Below are 17,232 nucleotides of genomic sequence, written 5' to 3' on the forward strand. Positions count from 1 at the left end.
CATCAACAGAATTTTGACTTAAAGCATCAGCTACAACATTAGCCCTTCCTGGATGATAGCTAATAATACAGTCGTAGTCCTTAATCAACTCAAACCATCTGCGTTGTCTCATGTTAAGCTCCTTCTGGGTGAAAAAGTATTTAAGACTTTTATGGCCGGTAAAAATCTCACACCTTTCACCGTACAAGTAGTGCCTCCAAATTTTCATTGCAAACACTACCGCTGCTAACTCCATATTATGCGTCAGGTAGTTCTTCTTGTATTCTTTGAGTTGACAAGAAGCGTAAGCAACTACCTTGCCCTGCTGGATTAAAACATAGCTAAGACCCCTTTTCGAAGCATCACTATAAATAACAAAGCCAACCATCACTGGATGGAAGAGTCAGAATTGGAGCAGTGACCAGTCGCCGTTTCAGCTCCTGGAAACTCAGCTCGCACTCATCCGTCCAATCATACCTCACGTTCTTCCACGTGAGTTTCTTCAAAGAGCTTGCTAAACTAGAGAAACCTTCCACAAACCGACGGTAGTAACCTGCAAAACGTAGAAAACTTCTGACTTCTTGAACATTCTTCGGTCTCGCCCAATCCATTACTACTTCAATCTTACACATGTCTGTGGATATACCTTCTTTAGACACCACGTGCCCCAGAAATGCAATCTGTTCCAACCAGAACTCTCACTTGTTCAGTTTAGCATACAACCTCTTATCCCTAAGCATTTGCAATAGTAGCCTCAAATGAACTTCATGCTCTGCAGCACTCCTAAAATACACTAGGATATCATTGATAAATACCACAACGAACTGGTCTAGATATTCGTGGAAGACCCTGTTCATCAAATCCATACAGGCTACAAGTGCATTAGTCAAACCAAAAGGCATAACCATAAATTCAAAATGGCCATACCAAGTTCGAAATGTAGTTTTTGAGACGTCCTCCACTTTCACCTTCAATTGGTGATACACAGACGTAGGTCAATCTTGGAGAAGACTTGCGTGCTCTGAAGTTGATCAAACAAATCATTGATCCTGGGTAGTGGGTATTTATTCTTTACTGTCACTTTGTTAAGCTCTCTATAGTCAATGCATATACTCATCGACCCATCCTTCTTCTTCACAAATAACACTGGTGCTCCCCAAGGAGAAACACTAGGTCGAATGTATCCCTTGTCAAGAAGCTCCTGAAGCTGTTCTTTCAACTCTTTCGATTCGGAAGGAGTCATACGATATGGAGCTTTCAATATCGGTACTGTACCTGGAGCTAACTCAATAGTAAATTCCACTTCACAGTCCGGAGGTAACCCTGACAAGTCCTCTGGAAACACGTCGGGAACTTGCGCACTACAACAATCATCTCCAATTCCCATTCTTCCACTAGCGTGTCTTTCAAAAATGCTAGATACCCTTGGCACCCTTTAAGGAGTAGCCTTCTAACTTGCATAGCAGAAAGGATACGTGGTGTAGAACACACATACTGTCCAAGGAATTGAAATCTCTGCTTTCCTGGCGGTCCAAACAACACCTCCCTCCTGTGGCAATCAATATTTCCATAACTGGAAGACAATCAGTCCATCCCTAAGATGATATCAAAGTCATACATGTCGTATACCACAAGATTAACTAGTAGCACCCTTCCCTGAATTTCAACCGGGAAGTCATGAACTACCTTGCTACACCCAACCATAGATCCAGACGGTGTAGCTACCACTAGTTCATAATCTAACAATTGCACCTCTAATCCACACAATTTAACATAACCTCGGGAAATAAAAGAATGTGTAGCCCTGGAATCAAACAATACAACGGCCTCATGAGAAAGCATGTAAATGATACCTGTGACTACGTCGCTAGCGTTCTCAGCGTCACTAAGAGTCAGAGAATACACCCTAGCCTGGGTCGTACCCCATGCTAACCGCCACGCTGTGTCGGAGCATTCCCTATGTATAGCTACTGTGAGGCTCCATTGTTTCCTTGCATCTCACAGTCTCTCGCCTGGTGCCCTTGCTTACCACACCGCATACAAGCCCCCGTAGACAACCAACACTACCCAAGGTGTCTCCTACCACACAAAGGGCAACGTTGAAAATGTGTAATGTTCTGAGACATACCACCACTGTTATTTTTCCAATTACCCTGCTTTGCCCCAAACGAAGAACTAGGAGGCGCCGGCCTCTTCTTCGGAACCTGGACCTCTGCGTCCTCAAGCAAACACTCCTCTACCATCATGGCTTTATCAACCAACGTAGCAAAGTCTTACAACTGCAGAATCGCCATCTGCCTAGGGATCTCCTTCCTCAGACCCCTCTAAAACTTCCAAGCCTTCTTCACTTGATCCGGTATCACGAATGAAGTAAATCAGGACAGTTCCTAGAATTTGGCAGCATACTATTGCACTCTCAGCGATTGCTGCGTCAGATTCATGAATTCCTCCATCTTCACGTTTCTAACCGTGGCCGAAAAGTAACGTTCAAAGAAGAGCTCTTTGAATCGGGCCCACATCAACGCTATTGGTATAGGTTGGTGCTCTTCCATCTACTTTACAGACACCCACCATCTCTCAGCCTCTCCTGCCAACTTGAACGTGGCAAAAGTGACCTTCTGATTCTTCGTACAGTTCAAGACATCCAGGATCTTCTCAGTCTCCTAGATCCAAATTTCCACATGAACTGGATCTACACTTCCTACAAAAGTCGAAGGCTTCAACCGGATAAATGGAGCATCCCATCTCAGATGTGAGATGGTCCTACCCCCTATTTGTTCGCACCACCTTATCCATAAGCTGCTGTGCGAAATCCCGTAACACACTAGTGGAATCATTACCAACCTCAAGGCCAGCACCCTCACTACTACTGCCTCCTATGTTAGCAGTATAATATCCTTGGGTTCCATCCTGAAAGAAAATTATGAGAATCCATTAGAAGGTAATAGCCTAAGCATCAACTAACACTACCATTCTATAGACTCAGTTCCCTTAAATCCACATCCTGAATATCGATGTACTCCATTAATTTAACATCATCATTCTAACTTAAGTTCTGCCCTTCCACTTGGAAACAACACCATCAATAGATTGCCATGATTTTCTGAACCCTTCAAATAATCTAGAAAAACACAGAAGTCTGCCAATGGATTTCATCTCTAGGTATACAAAACAAAACCCGAGATCGTATCCATGTCCTATACTATGGTATATTCTAAACTACAGGAACTAGAAAATTCTTAATTTTGAACATATCCCTAACCAAGCAGCATGATTTAAATCACACTTCCAACTGGTAAAGGGCTCTGATACCAACTGTAACATCCCGACCCTTAATACGGACCCAGGTGTCACTCACTCAAACAAATTACCTGTACCTATTCAAGATACATAGACAACCCGCCCTAAACAGGTACATACGGGTATAACTCATACATAACGGGAATGTAAATGTTGCGAAAAAACATAAACATTCATCTGAATTTCTAATAGACATATACCAAAGTTTACTGTTGTATCCTCAAATACAATTATACAGACTTAGAACATATCCTAATAATACAACCCCAAAAGATATTCCAACTAAGTTCAATATACACATAAACCACTTACGTATGCTACAACAAAAAACATTTCTCCAAGTCTCTTAAGCAACTAGGACCGATGTCCTGATGGACCTGAAAACAAAGGTTGTATAATGGGGTGAGATACCTCTCAGTAAGGAAGAAAGTGTTACAACAGTGTGTGATCACATATGCACATTTGAATAAAATTCATATATGTATAAGTAAAACATTTCTTTACAATACTGCAATATATAAAATTTATTTGCACATTCTAGTATTTAAATCATGCATATGAATATTAGAACAACGACCAGCTTGTCATAACATGTTTTGCCTATTTTCCCCGTGGCACGGGTTGTGCACTGATATCTCCAACAAGCCCTGTTCGTGCAGGCAGTTGTCAAGTATCTAATATATAGTCCGACTGCCCCCATCTGGTTTATTATTTAACCAGTGGTTTTATTACTCCTTCTAGCCGACTATCTGATTTACATGTGTGGTTGCACTGTACCCTTCCAGTTGAGGAATTCCCTGCCATTGGGAGTATCTTTCACCTCCATTAATGAAGCTTTTTCAACTTCTCACATCGGAGTATCTTTCAACCCCTTTTTGTAGCAAGTTGTGGTTCCATCTATTATATATACAATTTATAGCAAAATATAGTAACCAGTGCAATTTCAATATTTTCACAAATTCAGATAATCACATCGGGTTCAAATCGGCACTTATCCACTTGGTTTACCCCTTTTTGTTTCACTGATAATGCTCGGTGTATAACCGGCCTCTATTTTCCACATTTTTCGTATAACAAATTTGAAACTTCAGTTCCCATATCTCATATACATAGTATATCAAATTCATACATATCCATTTCAACATATATCACACAAGTTCAATCCAAAAATCCTCTAAATGATAAAAATCCAATAAACATCATTTAAATATAAAAGTAAAGGATTCAAGCATCTCCCACTACAGTTTAAATGCAAATAGGTGATTTTCACAAAATTTGGAGATCATACGCCAAAATCCTCATTTTTACCAAAAATCGTAAAAGTCGTAAAATCGGTATTTCTACTCGGTAGAATTTAGAAAATAAGCAGTTCAATCATACATATAAATATAAATTAGCTTTTTAACGGTTTAGTTTTTCCAAAAATGCTGTTGTAATCAATTTCCCTTTACCTTAAAATCAAAACGAAATTTCGTACGAAAACGATCCAAACCGACAACTCGAGATCCTGAAAACCTAAAACCACAAAACATAACCTTACTATAATTCCAACTACTATGCAAATATCCAATCAAAATTGAGATCAGATCCTTACCTCGATTTTTGGGAAAACCCGAAAATCCTCAAAGTAATGATTTGATCCGCTAAAGTTGTAAAACTTCTTCTTTTGATCCTCGTAGGAACTTTCATTTTTAGAAACGGACGACAAATAGCGAAGAGTCTTAGAGAGAGAGAGAGAGAGTTTTCGCTGGTTTAGAGAGAGAGAGAGCTTTGAGAATAAACTTAACTTCTAAGCAACCAAAATGGATATTTATAGGGCTTTTGACCAAGTCCAACTTGTCGATAAGGCGGCGTCTTCATCAACGAATCTGCCACACAGCTCGTCGACGAAGCCATCCCTTCATTGTCAAGCCCAAGTTCCAGATATTTCTCAATCCCGCGCGATATTTGCTCGTCAATGAGGCTCTGAATTTCGTTGATGAGGCTCTGAAGGACTTCGTCGATGAACGTGACTTCTTCGTCGATGAACCCAGCTTATATGAGTTTGGGTCTCTACATTAGATCTCCTAGCGAGTTAGGTAAGGGAAATATATTATGTCAGTTAAATTAGAAATTTTACCAGTAAAGCATAATATATGAATATAAGTCATAGAGTAGGGTTTTGAACTAATTAGAGTAAGAAAATTAAACAGTATTATAGATTAAATTTATTGAGTTTTATTTAATTTGTGTGGCATGAGAAATACTAAAATATTACAGAATTATGTTTATATAGTTTTCACAGAATAATGATATACAACTTATACAATTTTATTTACAAAACTACGACTGTACAAAGTCTTACAGAATTACAGTTTACATGGTTATAGAGAACTACGATATACATTGTTTTATAGAACTATGATTATATAGTATTTTACATAACTATGATTATATAGTGTTTTACAGAACCATGATTATACAGTATTATACAGAACCATGATTATACAGTATTTTACAAAATCGTGATTATATGGTGTTTTACAGAACCATGATATACGGATCATAGAATCATGACATACAAAAATAAAGATTATACAGAATTACAGTTATTATAGCATCATGGTTAATACAAAGAATTACAGAATTATGGTAAAATTGATAAATATTATATAGAAATAGTATTGTATAGTATTAGACCCTAATGGAACAGAGCAATTTACAAAGTACGGTACCGTAACTAGACAGTATAGATAGTGCAACCATACGTCTCAGATAGAGTATGATATTGCCGATTGTGCCACAGGTAGAGTACAAGCTCCCTAGCATCCAGACCAGATGGATCTCGCCTTTCGTCCTATAGATACAGATAAATACAGTTAGACTAGCACTGGTAAGCCAACCAGTGTTTAGTCCTTCCTATGGGCCGCACAACCCTGTCATGAGGGGTTAAATCATGACATACAACCATCTAGGGAAGTTTTCAGGATTATGTACATATATAGTATACATAAAAAACAAAGATACGTAATATAGTTAGAAGTATGATTGAATAGATAACTCAGAAATTATGTATTTTAAATGACATAGGTGTGGGTTATTATACAGATACTTTTGCATGATTTCTCATTCATAGTGTAATTAAATATTATGTTTTGTGTACAAACTCATATGCCACACACTAGTAATAGCATGTTTCTCCTTACCAAGAGGTGCCTCACCCCAGCATTATAAACATTCCAGGTAACCCAAAGAGACGTATAGTGTCGGCTCAAAGATAGAGGGGACAACTGAGTCGACATAGTTCAAGGGTGAGTTTTGGATTGGGTTGTAGAACCCTCAGTATTTTGGGACTTTTGGGAAATGATGTACATGAGTGTATATATCTATAGAGGGAACAGTAGTACTCTGGTATTGTGTATTTTGGGATATGGTTTGGATATTTATGCTTTTCCGTTGTATAGGTAATATACATGGAATGCACAGGTTACCACGACATCCACTCTAGGAAGTGATGATGACAAATATTTATATACAGAATATCTGAGTTATGATATATAGCTTGACAGAAAAAAAAAAAATGGTTAGAAAATTTGGGTCGTTACATAGGGTTTCGAAAATTTTTCACCATAAGACTCTTCCGAGCTCTCCTTTGCTTCCTGATTGTATCTCTCATCCACCGTCTAGCAAATACACGTGTTTTCACCAATTGGAAGTTCTAGGATTTTGCCATTTCGAGCTGTTCAGGTTCATTTTTTCATAAAAAGGTAAGGTAATTTGTTTACATATGTTATTTTCAAAACCTAAACCATTAGAATTGTAGGTTATGCTATTATGTACGATATGACTGCTTATTTGGAAAATTTCACTGGGTGGAATCGCCGCTTTTTGGGTTTTACGATTTTGGTAAAAAATAGGGTTTTGGGATATGACCTCCATTTTTCCTAAGACTCATTTCTTTGTATAAAACCTAAAGTAGGAGGTGCTTGAAACTCTTGTTTTCGATTTAAATTATGTTTTTCAAACCATATGCTATACTAATGTTTTCTAAACCAAATAAGTGTGGCATGAGATGTTAAATGGAAATATAATGAACTGAGAAATATGATTATGGGATATGGGAATTGAAGTTCCAAATTGTTATTAAAAAATGTAGAAAAGAGATGTCAGTTAAATATTGAGAGATGTACATACCAAGGTTAAATCGAGAGTTGTGTGTGCCGGTTTATACCAATGAATGAAAGCGTGAAAAAATGAATGAATGAATGAATTGTGAAAAATATTGGAACTTCTTAAATACTTTATGAATGAAAACAAGTTACTATGTTTTCGATATATATTGTATATATGATATATGAACCGCTTGAGAAAGCTTGTTACCAAGAAAGCATGGTACCGTTGCTAGCATAAGAGATACAATGCAACCACACATTATCCTTATGTGTGGGTATCGAACTAGTCGACTTGGTAAGAAGGGCCACTGGTTGATCACGGACTAGGATGGTGTAGGCCAAGTCAGACTAGAGAGAGTAGCATGACTAGTCTGGTGCTTTGAGGTCAAGATCGGGGCATTATAAACACACAACTCGTACAATGGGGGAAGTAAATGGTGTTGATATGATATTACAAAGATGAGATGAGTTCATTAGGCATATACATGATTTAAAAAGAAAATGGGCAAAGTTACAGCTTTGAATACTGAGTCGAGAGATCGTATGGTGTATGGGTCTGTACCTTACCCCAACCTCAGGGACCTTAGCTTGTATTGAGTCGAATTATCTTATGCAAGAATTATATATATATCTTCTATATTACAGGTTTGTGAATGATTTAAATGTGTAATTGATTTCTATTGAAATAAACTCATGTAGTCACACACTGATGTAATATGATCTACCTTATTGAGAAGTGTCTTATCCCAATATACAAATCTTATTTCAGGTCCTGCAAGAAACCGGTCCTAGACGTCTAAAGGGACTACGGAGCGTAGTGTTTTTGTTAGTTTATGTAAGTCCTTGTATATGTACTGAGCTTTGGCTAGGACATCTTTTGTGGTTTGTAATAGCAGGTTATGTTTTTAGTATGTATGGATGTATGTGAGGAAATAGTTATAAACTTTGGTAAGTTTTATTAGATTATGTATCCATTGTGTATGAATGTGAAGTTTCGTATGAAACACCCGATTTCCTTATTTGGGCAGGTAGTATATGTATGGTGTCAGAGACATGCATGTTATGTACGTATAGTAGTACTTCGGGCCCACCTAGAGGGTTGGGGCGTTACAAGCTAAACCCGTCTAACCCGTTTAATAAACGTGTTGAGTCCAGATTGATTCATTTATAAATGAGTCAACATGTATTAAAATCAAAATCGATTTAAATGCACGGATCACGAATCACCTGTCGAGTTTTAAGTCGTTTTGCCACCCTAAATAAACATGTTGAGTTTGGATTGATTTGTAACGACCCGAATTAAAAATGGAATTTAAATGATAAAAGAAAGGGGAATGGAAACAAAAATAAAGAAGGAAGCTACCAAGCTTCGTCGATGAACACAGGGTTTCGTCGACAAAGGCTTTAAGGATTTCGTCGACGAACACAGGGCCTCGTCGACGAGAAAATACCGAGAGGGGGGTTTTGAGCTGACTGAATTTCGTTGACGAAGACTGGATTTCATCAACGAAATTTATGAAGAACTCGTCGACGAAGGTTAGGCTCGTTGACGAATTCTTCTGTCTATAAATACTAAAAATTCGATTTTTATTTCATTTGAAGCTTCCTCTCCACTCTCTCTCTCTCTCTCTCTCCTCTTCGGCCCTCTCACTCTCTCTCTTCGATTTTGGCTCCGCCAGTCGCCGGATTGAAGATTTGAGGCTACCACGACGCTCCTCGCGAAGTTCTCTAAGAGTTTGCCAGAGCGGATCGTTGGGCAAACGAAGTTGGAAATTATCCCTGGGTTGAGGTAACACTTTTTAAACCAAATTAGACTTTATCGTAGTTATAGAAATTGATGTAAGCATGAAAATACTGATGTTTAATACTGGGAGTTTTGAGTTTTAGGGTATTGATTAGGAAATCATACGGGGGTTAGCCTAGGATATTTTGGGGGCTTTCTCAGTAGTCAGGTAAGGGAATAAACTAAAACAGTTATTTTTCATCCAAGTTATTATTAATTATGAGCACATTTATTTTTAGAAAAATCTATGCTATATTTGTTTATCACAGATGAAATGTATGTTTGGAAAATACAGCTATTATGATTAAAATGTATATGTATGTATGAGATGCCAGAAATGATGATTTTAGAATATGAAGCATGACTTTAAACGGCACATGTGTGACATGAAAATTATTTTATGTGAAGTGAATCATGATATGAATGATTTTACGAGTAAAGCATATTTTTAGGTATTTTGAAAAGACAAGTTATGCTATATTGAGTTTAATGAATATATGATAAATGAGTTATTTTTAGAATGTAATACCTGAAACGATTTCGGCACGAGGCTGTATTTTATGTTATCGACACGAAGCCGTATTTTATGTTATCGGCACGAGACCATATTTTATGTTATTGGCACGAGGCCATATTTTATGTTATCAGCACAAGGCCGTATTTATATTATCGGCACAAGGCCATATTTACGATTTTGGCGCAAGGCCATGTATTTAGGATTTCGGCGCGAGGCCGTATCTATGTTTTCGGCACGAAGCCATAATGATGTTATGTATGTTCATGTATTATATGTTATTACAACCACGATGTTAGTTTAGTTCAGTTCAGGGCTCGGTACCGTAGCTATATGTGTAGATCAGATATCTACGTCATATTAGTACTAACCATCCCACGAGGGGATGGGAGATGGATAGTCGATGTGGCTTTCAGTAAAGTATGGACGTCCACCTGACAGTCCGGACCAGGGTGTGGTGGACCCATCGTACTTACAGACATATTTGATTCGGTAGTGGTAGGCCAGCCATTGTCGGGTCCCGTCTTCGGGCTGCACAACCCATCATGAGGGGTAATACATGACACCAGCTAGCTATTCATCCTGGGTTTATTTTCAGTATTACAGTTATAATGGATGTTTTATGTACGTTATGAGTTATTAGCAAATATGAAAATGTATGATTATTCAGTATGATATGATAAATGTTTTCTCGAATTATGAAACGTACTGTATATGTATAATGGTATTAAATGTTCATGTTGCCACACAGTTGTATTTAGTTTATTTTCCCTTACTAAGAAGTGTCTCACCCCTAACATTAACACGTTTTTCAGGAAACCTAGAGAAATCGGCAGGTCAAGGCCACCGTTGAGTGAGTGAAGCTTCCCTACTATAAGGGTAAGCGTTGAACTAGGATTAGGAGATTTTTGTTGTAAGGTTCTAGTGTCATTTTTGATTTTTTGAAAGATTGTAAATAAATACAGTATTTTAATAATGTAAATAACTCTGATATTATGTTTTATGATTGGATATTCACGATTTTATGTTACTGCTGCTTAGGTTTCCGCTACAATTGACAGGTGTACTCGTTACAAACGGGTTCGGATTGACCACTTTTATTATTATGTTATATTTTATGGAGGGTTGCTACATTTGATTTGTTTATAAATGAGTCAGCATGTATTAAATTCAAATTCGATTTAAATGGACGAATCACAAATTACTTGTCGGGTCGAGTAGTTTTGCAACGTACCCTAAATGTTTACAAGACCCATTGATCCCTTTAAAAGTCCAAGTCTATTCTAAATTCATGTGCTGCAACATGCAATTGTGTGCGTACAGGACCGTATCCTATCCAAGAAAACCTTGACACATGTCATGCACAGTATTAAAAGTACCACAACCAGAAGATCATAAATCATAGTTACCTTTTAATTAGATGCATATAAAAAAATCATATATATATATATATATATATATATTCCACAAAACCCAAAAAGTAAAAATAGTGTTCAAAAAGACCTATATATATTCCACAGAACCCAAAAAATAAAAACAATGTTGAAAAAGACCGTCAAATCAAATAATTAGCTATTAAATTAACAAATTAATTGAACCCCATTTCCATTAATATATAATAAATAATAGCCTAGCTCTTCTTATATTAGTGGGGGAGAGAGGATCGCTAGCAGCTAAGGGTGAGCATAGTTCGGGAAAACCCAAATTAGCCGATTTAATCGATCAAAATTGATCGGTTCAATTCAGGTAAAAAAATCGATTCGGTCGGTTTGGTTGGACTTCACTAAAATTCGGTTAATTGGTTTTCAGTTCAGTGAACAGAAAATATAAATTCGGTTAACCGATTAACCGATTTAACAATTAATTAAATTTCAAACAATTTGTTAGGGATTGGGGAAAAAAGGCGGAGCGAAGGAGCCGAGGAGTCAAGGACGGCAAGGAGGGCTACTAGACTAGGGTAGTAGGGTTTGCTGGTCTGCAGAAAAGTCCTTGCCTTTCCCCTCTCTGTTTCCTTTCTCAGATGATAGTGGAGAGTGGAGACAACAGACTGCTCAAAAGTTTTAGGTTTGGGGCTCCATTAACGTTTCCCAGCTGACATAAAATGGATCCAAACTAGAGATCAGCTTCCAGGGCTTACTAGTTGGTCCAGTTCCACCCTTCTAAAATCTAAACCCACAATTATTGATCTCTTCAACCTCTACTTAGGAGTAATCCTTGCTTCATTAATTTCCAATGAATATTTTTCTTTTCTGTGTTTTCTTTTGCATTTATTAATTTATTTTTGTTTGCAGAGAAGTACTCGACAGAAACTCGAAGATTCAAATCGAGAGCCTCTGTGAGTTATTTTACCCTTGAGAAATTGTTCTTGAGCTTTGCATATTGATTGAGAATTTGGTTTCTAGTCATTTTTTCTTGGCTTTATGCTGTGATTGTGAGGTTAAGAAAGTTTGTCATGCTCGTGTTATTTTTAATAATTTCGGATAAATTCGGTTAATTGAATTATCTAAGCAGGCAATTCGGTCAGATGAGATTCGGTTAACATCTCTTATTCGGTCGGTTCGGTTCGGTTAATGAAAATGATTAACCAAAATATTCAGTTAATTCAGTTAATTAACCGAATTTCACCTAACCGACCTTTTACTCAACCCTACTGGCAGCTAAATGACAAAGAATCTATTTTTTACATTTGATAAGCTCAGCTTTTGCAAAATGAATACTCATCGATCAGCTTTTTGCCAAAAACCTTCGCCTTCCGTAGTGGAGAATTCATTCTCTGTGATGTCATTCATACTTTCATGAAAACCCAACACAGTCACGCGGCAAAACCCACCGTCCACCGAATATTATCATATCTTTATTTTATTTTATTTTTACTCTCTATAAAAAGGGCTTCCTGCTGCCTCCATCGCCTCTGTACAATTCATATCACATATCTTCAAAGTTAATTGATCACCTCATCGCTATAGTGGCCTTTGGCGCCTTTGCCTGATCCAATAGTACCTCCTCTGTTCTTTCATGGCCACAACTACTGGTTTCACCAAAACGAAGATTTTGCTGCTTAGGTATTTATATTCATTACAGTTAAGTTAATTACTGTTATATATATATATATATATATATATATATATATATATATATATATACGCATGGTTGGTATATATATATATATATATATATATATATATATACGCATGGTTGGTGTTGCATGCATGCATCCATGCATGTTTGCTTCGTGCGATCGACATGCATGTATCTTTAATTCTTTTCTTCTCTTTTTCAAGAGATAAATTCAATTGTAACTTAAATTGACTGATTGTATTAGCAAGGAGCTGCATAAGTAATACCTACATAAATATATGCTTTTTCTCTGATTAAAGAATCAAGCGGAGGCGTTTGAGTTGATGGTTCGCCAGCTAAATGACCCAAAGATTACCCATCTTCTTTTTCTTTTCCCCATGTTAATTTATGTATTTCTTCTTTGTCGAAAAAATAACATAGTTTTACAATAAATCGTTTCTCTCTTTTTCAAGGATTTTTTTTTTTTTTTTAAAGATTCTAATTAGGCTATCTATCATGTAACATTCTATACAACTAATATAATTAAAAAATTAAAATTTTTGAATATTACTAATTAAAGTCAAACTATGTTCTTTTGCACGAATATCTAAAAATTAATGATTTGATTGATTAACTAAAATATTTGATGATTAAAAAGACATTAGCTAGGTATACACGGATCTAATGTGATTTTTCTATGTAGAAAAATTATTTAATTTAATCTTAATACATATATATATATATATATATATATATATATATATAACAAAAAATCATATTAGATGCTTTGTATACACCCAGTATATTTAATACTACTTTAGTTAAATTAACTTACATGACTTTTGGAAGCATGAATATCAAACTTTGGATTTAGATTTAGATGAATTTAAACAAATTTCAACACAATTTTATATTATATTTCATTTAAATCTATTACAATTTAAAATCCAAAACCTTTCCAAACATAGGATTAGTAATTTATCTAATTCAAGATCATGATCACCTAGACTATAACAAACAAAATAATTCCTTTTTTTTAAAAAATAATATGTTTTGTAGCATAACGATTCACCTTTCACCAAATCAATTGACCAGCCGAACTCTTTGTTATCACATTAAACAAAAAAAAAAAATGGCAGCATGCATGTACAAATTTTTTTAAAAATAAAATGAGATTAATTATCACCGATTTTGAAATTAATTAAGCTAGTTCGAGAATAAATTTTCAGTTAATTAATTAATTAATGGTTGGGTTTGATTGATATGCATGCACAGGAATTGTAGGGGAGTAGGCAGCAGCCGGAGCGTGAGAGAGCTGGCGGGCGTGGCTCGTCCTCCTCACCATCATCATCGTGAGAATTACAGTGCAGCTGGGACAATAATGAAGAGTAGTGATAATAAGGAAAACAGCATCAGCAGTAGTAATAGTGGTAGCAGTGTGGGAGCATATGGGTGCTGGGTTCCTCATCCTCGAACTGGGATTTACTTCCCCAGAGGGCAGGAACGGGTGATGGAGGATGTGCCCGACGGCGCCGCCTCTCTCCGCGAGACCTACTGGTTTCGGAACATCGACGGTGTTGACAAACCCGACCTACCGGCTACCGTATCATTAACCTCATCTTCTTCATCATGAATGTGCTTCCTCTGCTTCTAGTCCCCATTCTAATTAATTAACTAATTCCTACCGTATCTATCCATACAATTATATATACGGTTATACGCATATAAATAGGTGGGGGAGAGAGAGAGAGAGAGAGAGAGAGAGAGTGGTGCAACTTTATATATATATATATATATATATATATATGTATGTATGTAATAAATAACGGGATGAAGTTGTACGTGGGCATGCAAGGATGTGCATGGCAGTGATTCTGAAGATGATGAGATGTAATTTCATGTAAAATGATTATCAGGAAAATCAATATATATGATCCCATAGTATGAGAAGCTTTATTATGCGTAGATCTGATATATATATTGGGGATGTGATTGTTGCACATGAGGTACGGGTGATGGGATTATACGACGCGGCAACCCCCCGTAGGAAAATGCATGCATGCATGCATGACATGACAGACAGGATCAACCAGAGCAAAGTCCATAAGGAACACAGGGAATCTATATACATGTGAATGCATGTTGTGAAGACAAGCTGGATAATTATACCTTGTAGCAACCTTGGAGCCTAGGGGCTAAGGCCGATGTTTCTTTCAATCACCAACGTGCCACATTGGATATTATGGTACGACACCAAATTTGGGGAATGAAAGTTACCCGCTCATTGACGCACACTTGATAATTTATCGGCGTAATACTTTGAGAGGGAATCAAACTCGTGACCTTGAAGTTTCCAAAGTTACAAGTTCGTCCTTACCACTTGAACTGGGCCGGTTGGGCTTCTCTTTCTTTTTATTAAAAAAAATGGATATGCATGGCAGGGACTATCACCTAGGGTATATTCGAGTTAATTAAGTGTACTCTGTGGGATAATCGTCTCAACTCAAAAATAGCAAGCTTGAAACTCAATTTGAACTTGATTAATTTTAAAATTGTTAAACTATATTACAAGTAATTAAAACTTGAGTTCAATTCAATTATGTTCGATTTGAATATAAATTAAGGACAGATGAGGGATTGAAAGATGTCATGAGTTTGATTTCCCCACCAAATCATCTTTAGATTATTCAATGCTAACTATTTAGTCAATTTACCTCGAATTTGGTAAGGAGATAAGGGTCTGAAGGGTCCCGACCACCCTAGTTTCCCAGTCATCAAAAAACTATATTGCATACATGTATAAAATATATATTAATGGATTACAATCAAAAGGCAAGCCAACATGGCCCCTTAAAAAGTTTTAACCATAGAACATACATCATAAGCCCATTAACATCCAAGGCATACTCTCAAATTTACAAGGTCTAGTAAAGCTCATAAATTTTGTGTCTAGATTGTCTTCACCAAGCTATATGAATCTATTCCTTTGCCTTCAAACTTCTTTTTATTTATGAAATTCCATAAGAGGTGGACAGTAGTAGCCACACAAATCTTTTTACCATTTGAGATTATAGTTGTGTATTTTGCTTCCTTGTGCAGCCATTTTAGAGTTGCTTTTAATGTAGACATACTCCTTGTTATCCCCAGCCAAGATCTGATAGTGTCCCACACTTGTTTGGTTATCCTGCATTTAAAGAATAAGTGGCCTAAAGTTTCCATTTCAGCTCTGCAGTATACACAATTTTTATCTACACCATCCCCTTCCAATTTATCAAGTGTGAACAACTTCCCTTTTATACCCAACCACAAGGTAAAAGCATGTTTAGGTAAACTCCCACACTTCCATATCTCCTTATGCCATGGGACTCTGTAGCCCTTTATTCTCCAGAAATTGTAGATTTCTGAAGTGGAGATTTGCCCCTCAACTACCCATTTGGCCCATAGGGTATCCTTCTTTTTCATGAATATTCCACAGGGCCCTTGATAAAAAAAGCCTAGGCCTCCTTCTGTTTTCAGTAGACATATCTCCTTCTAGGCCACCGATGGCTTTTTCCTTCCTCCCCACATAAAGTTTCTACAAAGCTTAACCACATGCTCCAACACTGAGATAGGAATAAGGAAGATAGCAAGCCAAAAGCTTTCAACTCCTTGTATAACAGAATTTATCAGCTCCAACTTACCAGCATATGAAATGGTATGTCCAGGTCATCCATTAAATAAACTAGAGATTCTGCTTATCAAAGGAGAATAGTGCATCTTGTTCAATCTAGACGCCACCAAAGGGATCCCCAAATACTTGAAGGGAAATTCACCATCTTGAAACCCTATAATACTTCTAATATCCTACAAGTCTTGAGCTTTTATACTAGCAAACAGTAAGTTAGATTTCTGATTATTAGCAGATAGGCCAGACCTGGTTGAAAACTTTTCCAAGCAGCTCATTAGTAGTCTAACATACCTGAGATCTCCTTTTGAAAAAAGGATCAAATCATCTACAAAAACAAAATGAGTGATCTTCAGTTGATCACATTTAGGATGATATCTGAACTCTGAATTTTCCTCAAGTGTTAATAGCAGTCTTGATAAGTATTCCATACAAATCACATATAACGAGGGAGATAAAGGGTCTCCTTATCTGAGACATTTTCTTCCTTTGAAAAAACCATGAAATGCTCCATTTATAGAAAGAGAATATGAAGTGGTTGTCACACATTCCATAATCCAACTTATCATTGTTGATGGGAAATTAAGAAGCACAAGCATTTCTTTCAGAAATTTCCAAGATAAGGAATCATAAGCTTTTTTTAGATTAATCTTCATCATGCATCTAAGAGGTATTCTTTTTCCCAAAATATGTGTATAACCATCAAAACTCTTAACTTTTTGTGTCCGATGTCAATTTTAATGCTGACAAAGCACTTGGATCTAATGTGTGCGCCTAGTACTTG

The 17,232-nt window shown here is 36.7% G+C and overlaps 1 protein-coding gene across 1 annotated transcript; it reads left to right on the forward strand.

Annotated features, from left to right (window-relative positions):
- The first annotated feature begins 12,637 nt into the window (after positions 1 to 12,637).
- On the forward strand, positions 12,638 to 14,743 carry LOC131155311 (uncharacterized). Its single transcript, XM_058108348.1, has 2 exons — positions 12,638 to 12,789; positions 14,060 to 14,743. Exons 1-2 carry the CDS (start codon positions 12,743 to 12,745, stop codon positions 14,415 to 14,417), a joined length of 405 nt encoding a protein of 134 aa, XP_057964331.1. The 5' UTR covers positions 12,638 to 12,742; the 3' UTR covers positions 14,418 to 14,743.
- The last annotated feature ends 2,489 nt before the right edge of the window (positions 14,744 to 17,232 follow it).

The sequence above is a fragment of the Malania oleifera genome, chromosome 5 (assembly GCF_029873635.1).
Source record: "Malania oleifera isolate guangnan ecotype guangnan chromosome 5, ASM2987363v1, whole genome shotgun sequence".
Lineage (NCBI taxonomy): Eukaryota > Viridiplantae > Streptophyta > Magnoliopsida > Santalales > Ximeniaceae > Malania > Malania oleifera.

Bases quoted from the DNA above. Each gene is read 5' to 3' on its own strand.
- LOC131155311 (XM_058108348.1), top strand. From the start codon at position 12,743: ATGGCCACAACTACTGGTTTCACCAAAACGAAGATTTTGCTGCTTAG. The intron at 12,790-14,059 runs GTATTTATATTC...ATGCATGCACAG, and splicing joins ACGAAGATTTTGCTGCTTAG to GAATTGTAGGGGAGTAGGCA.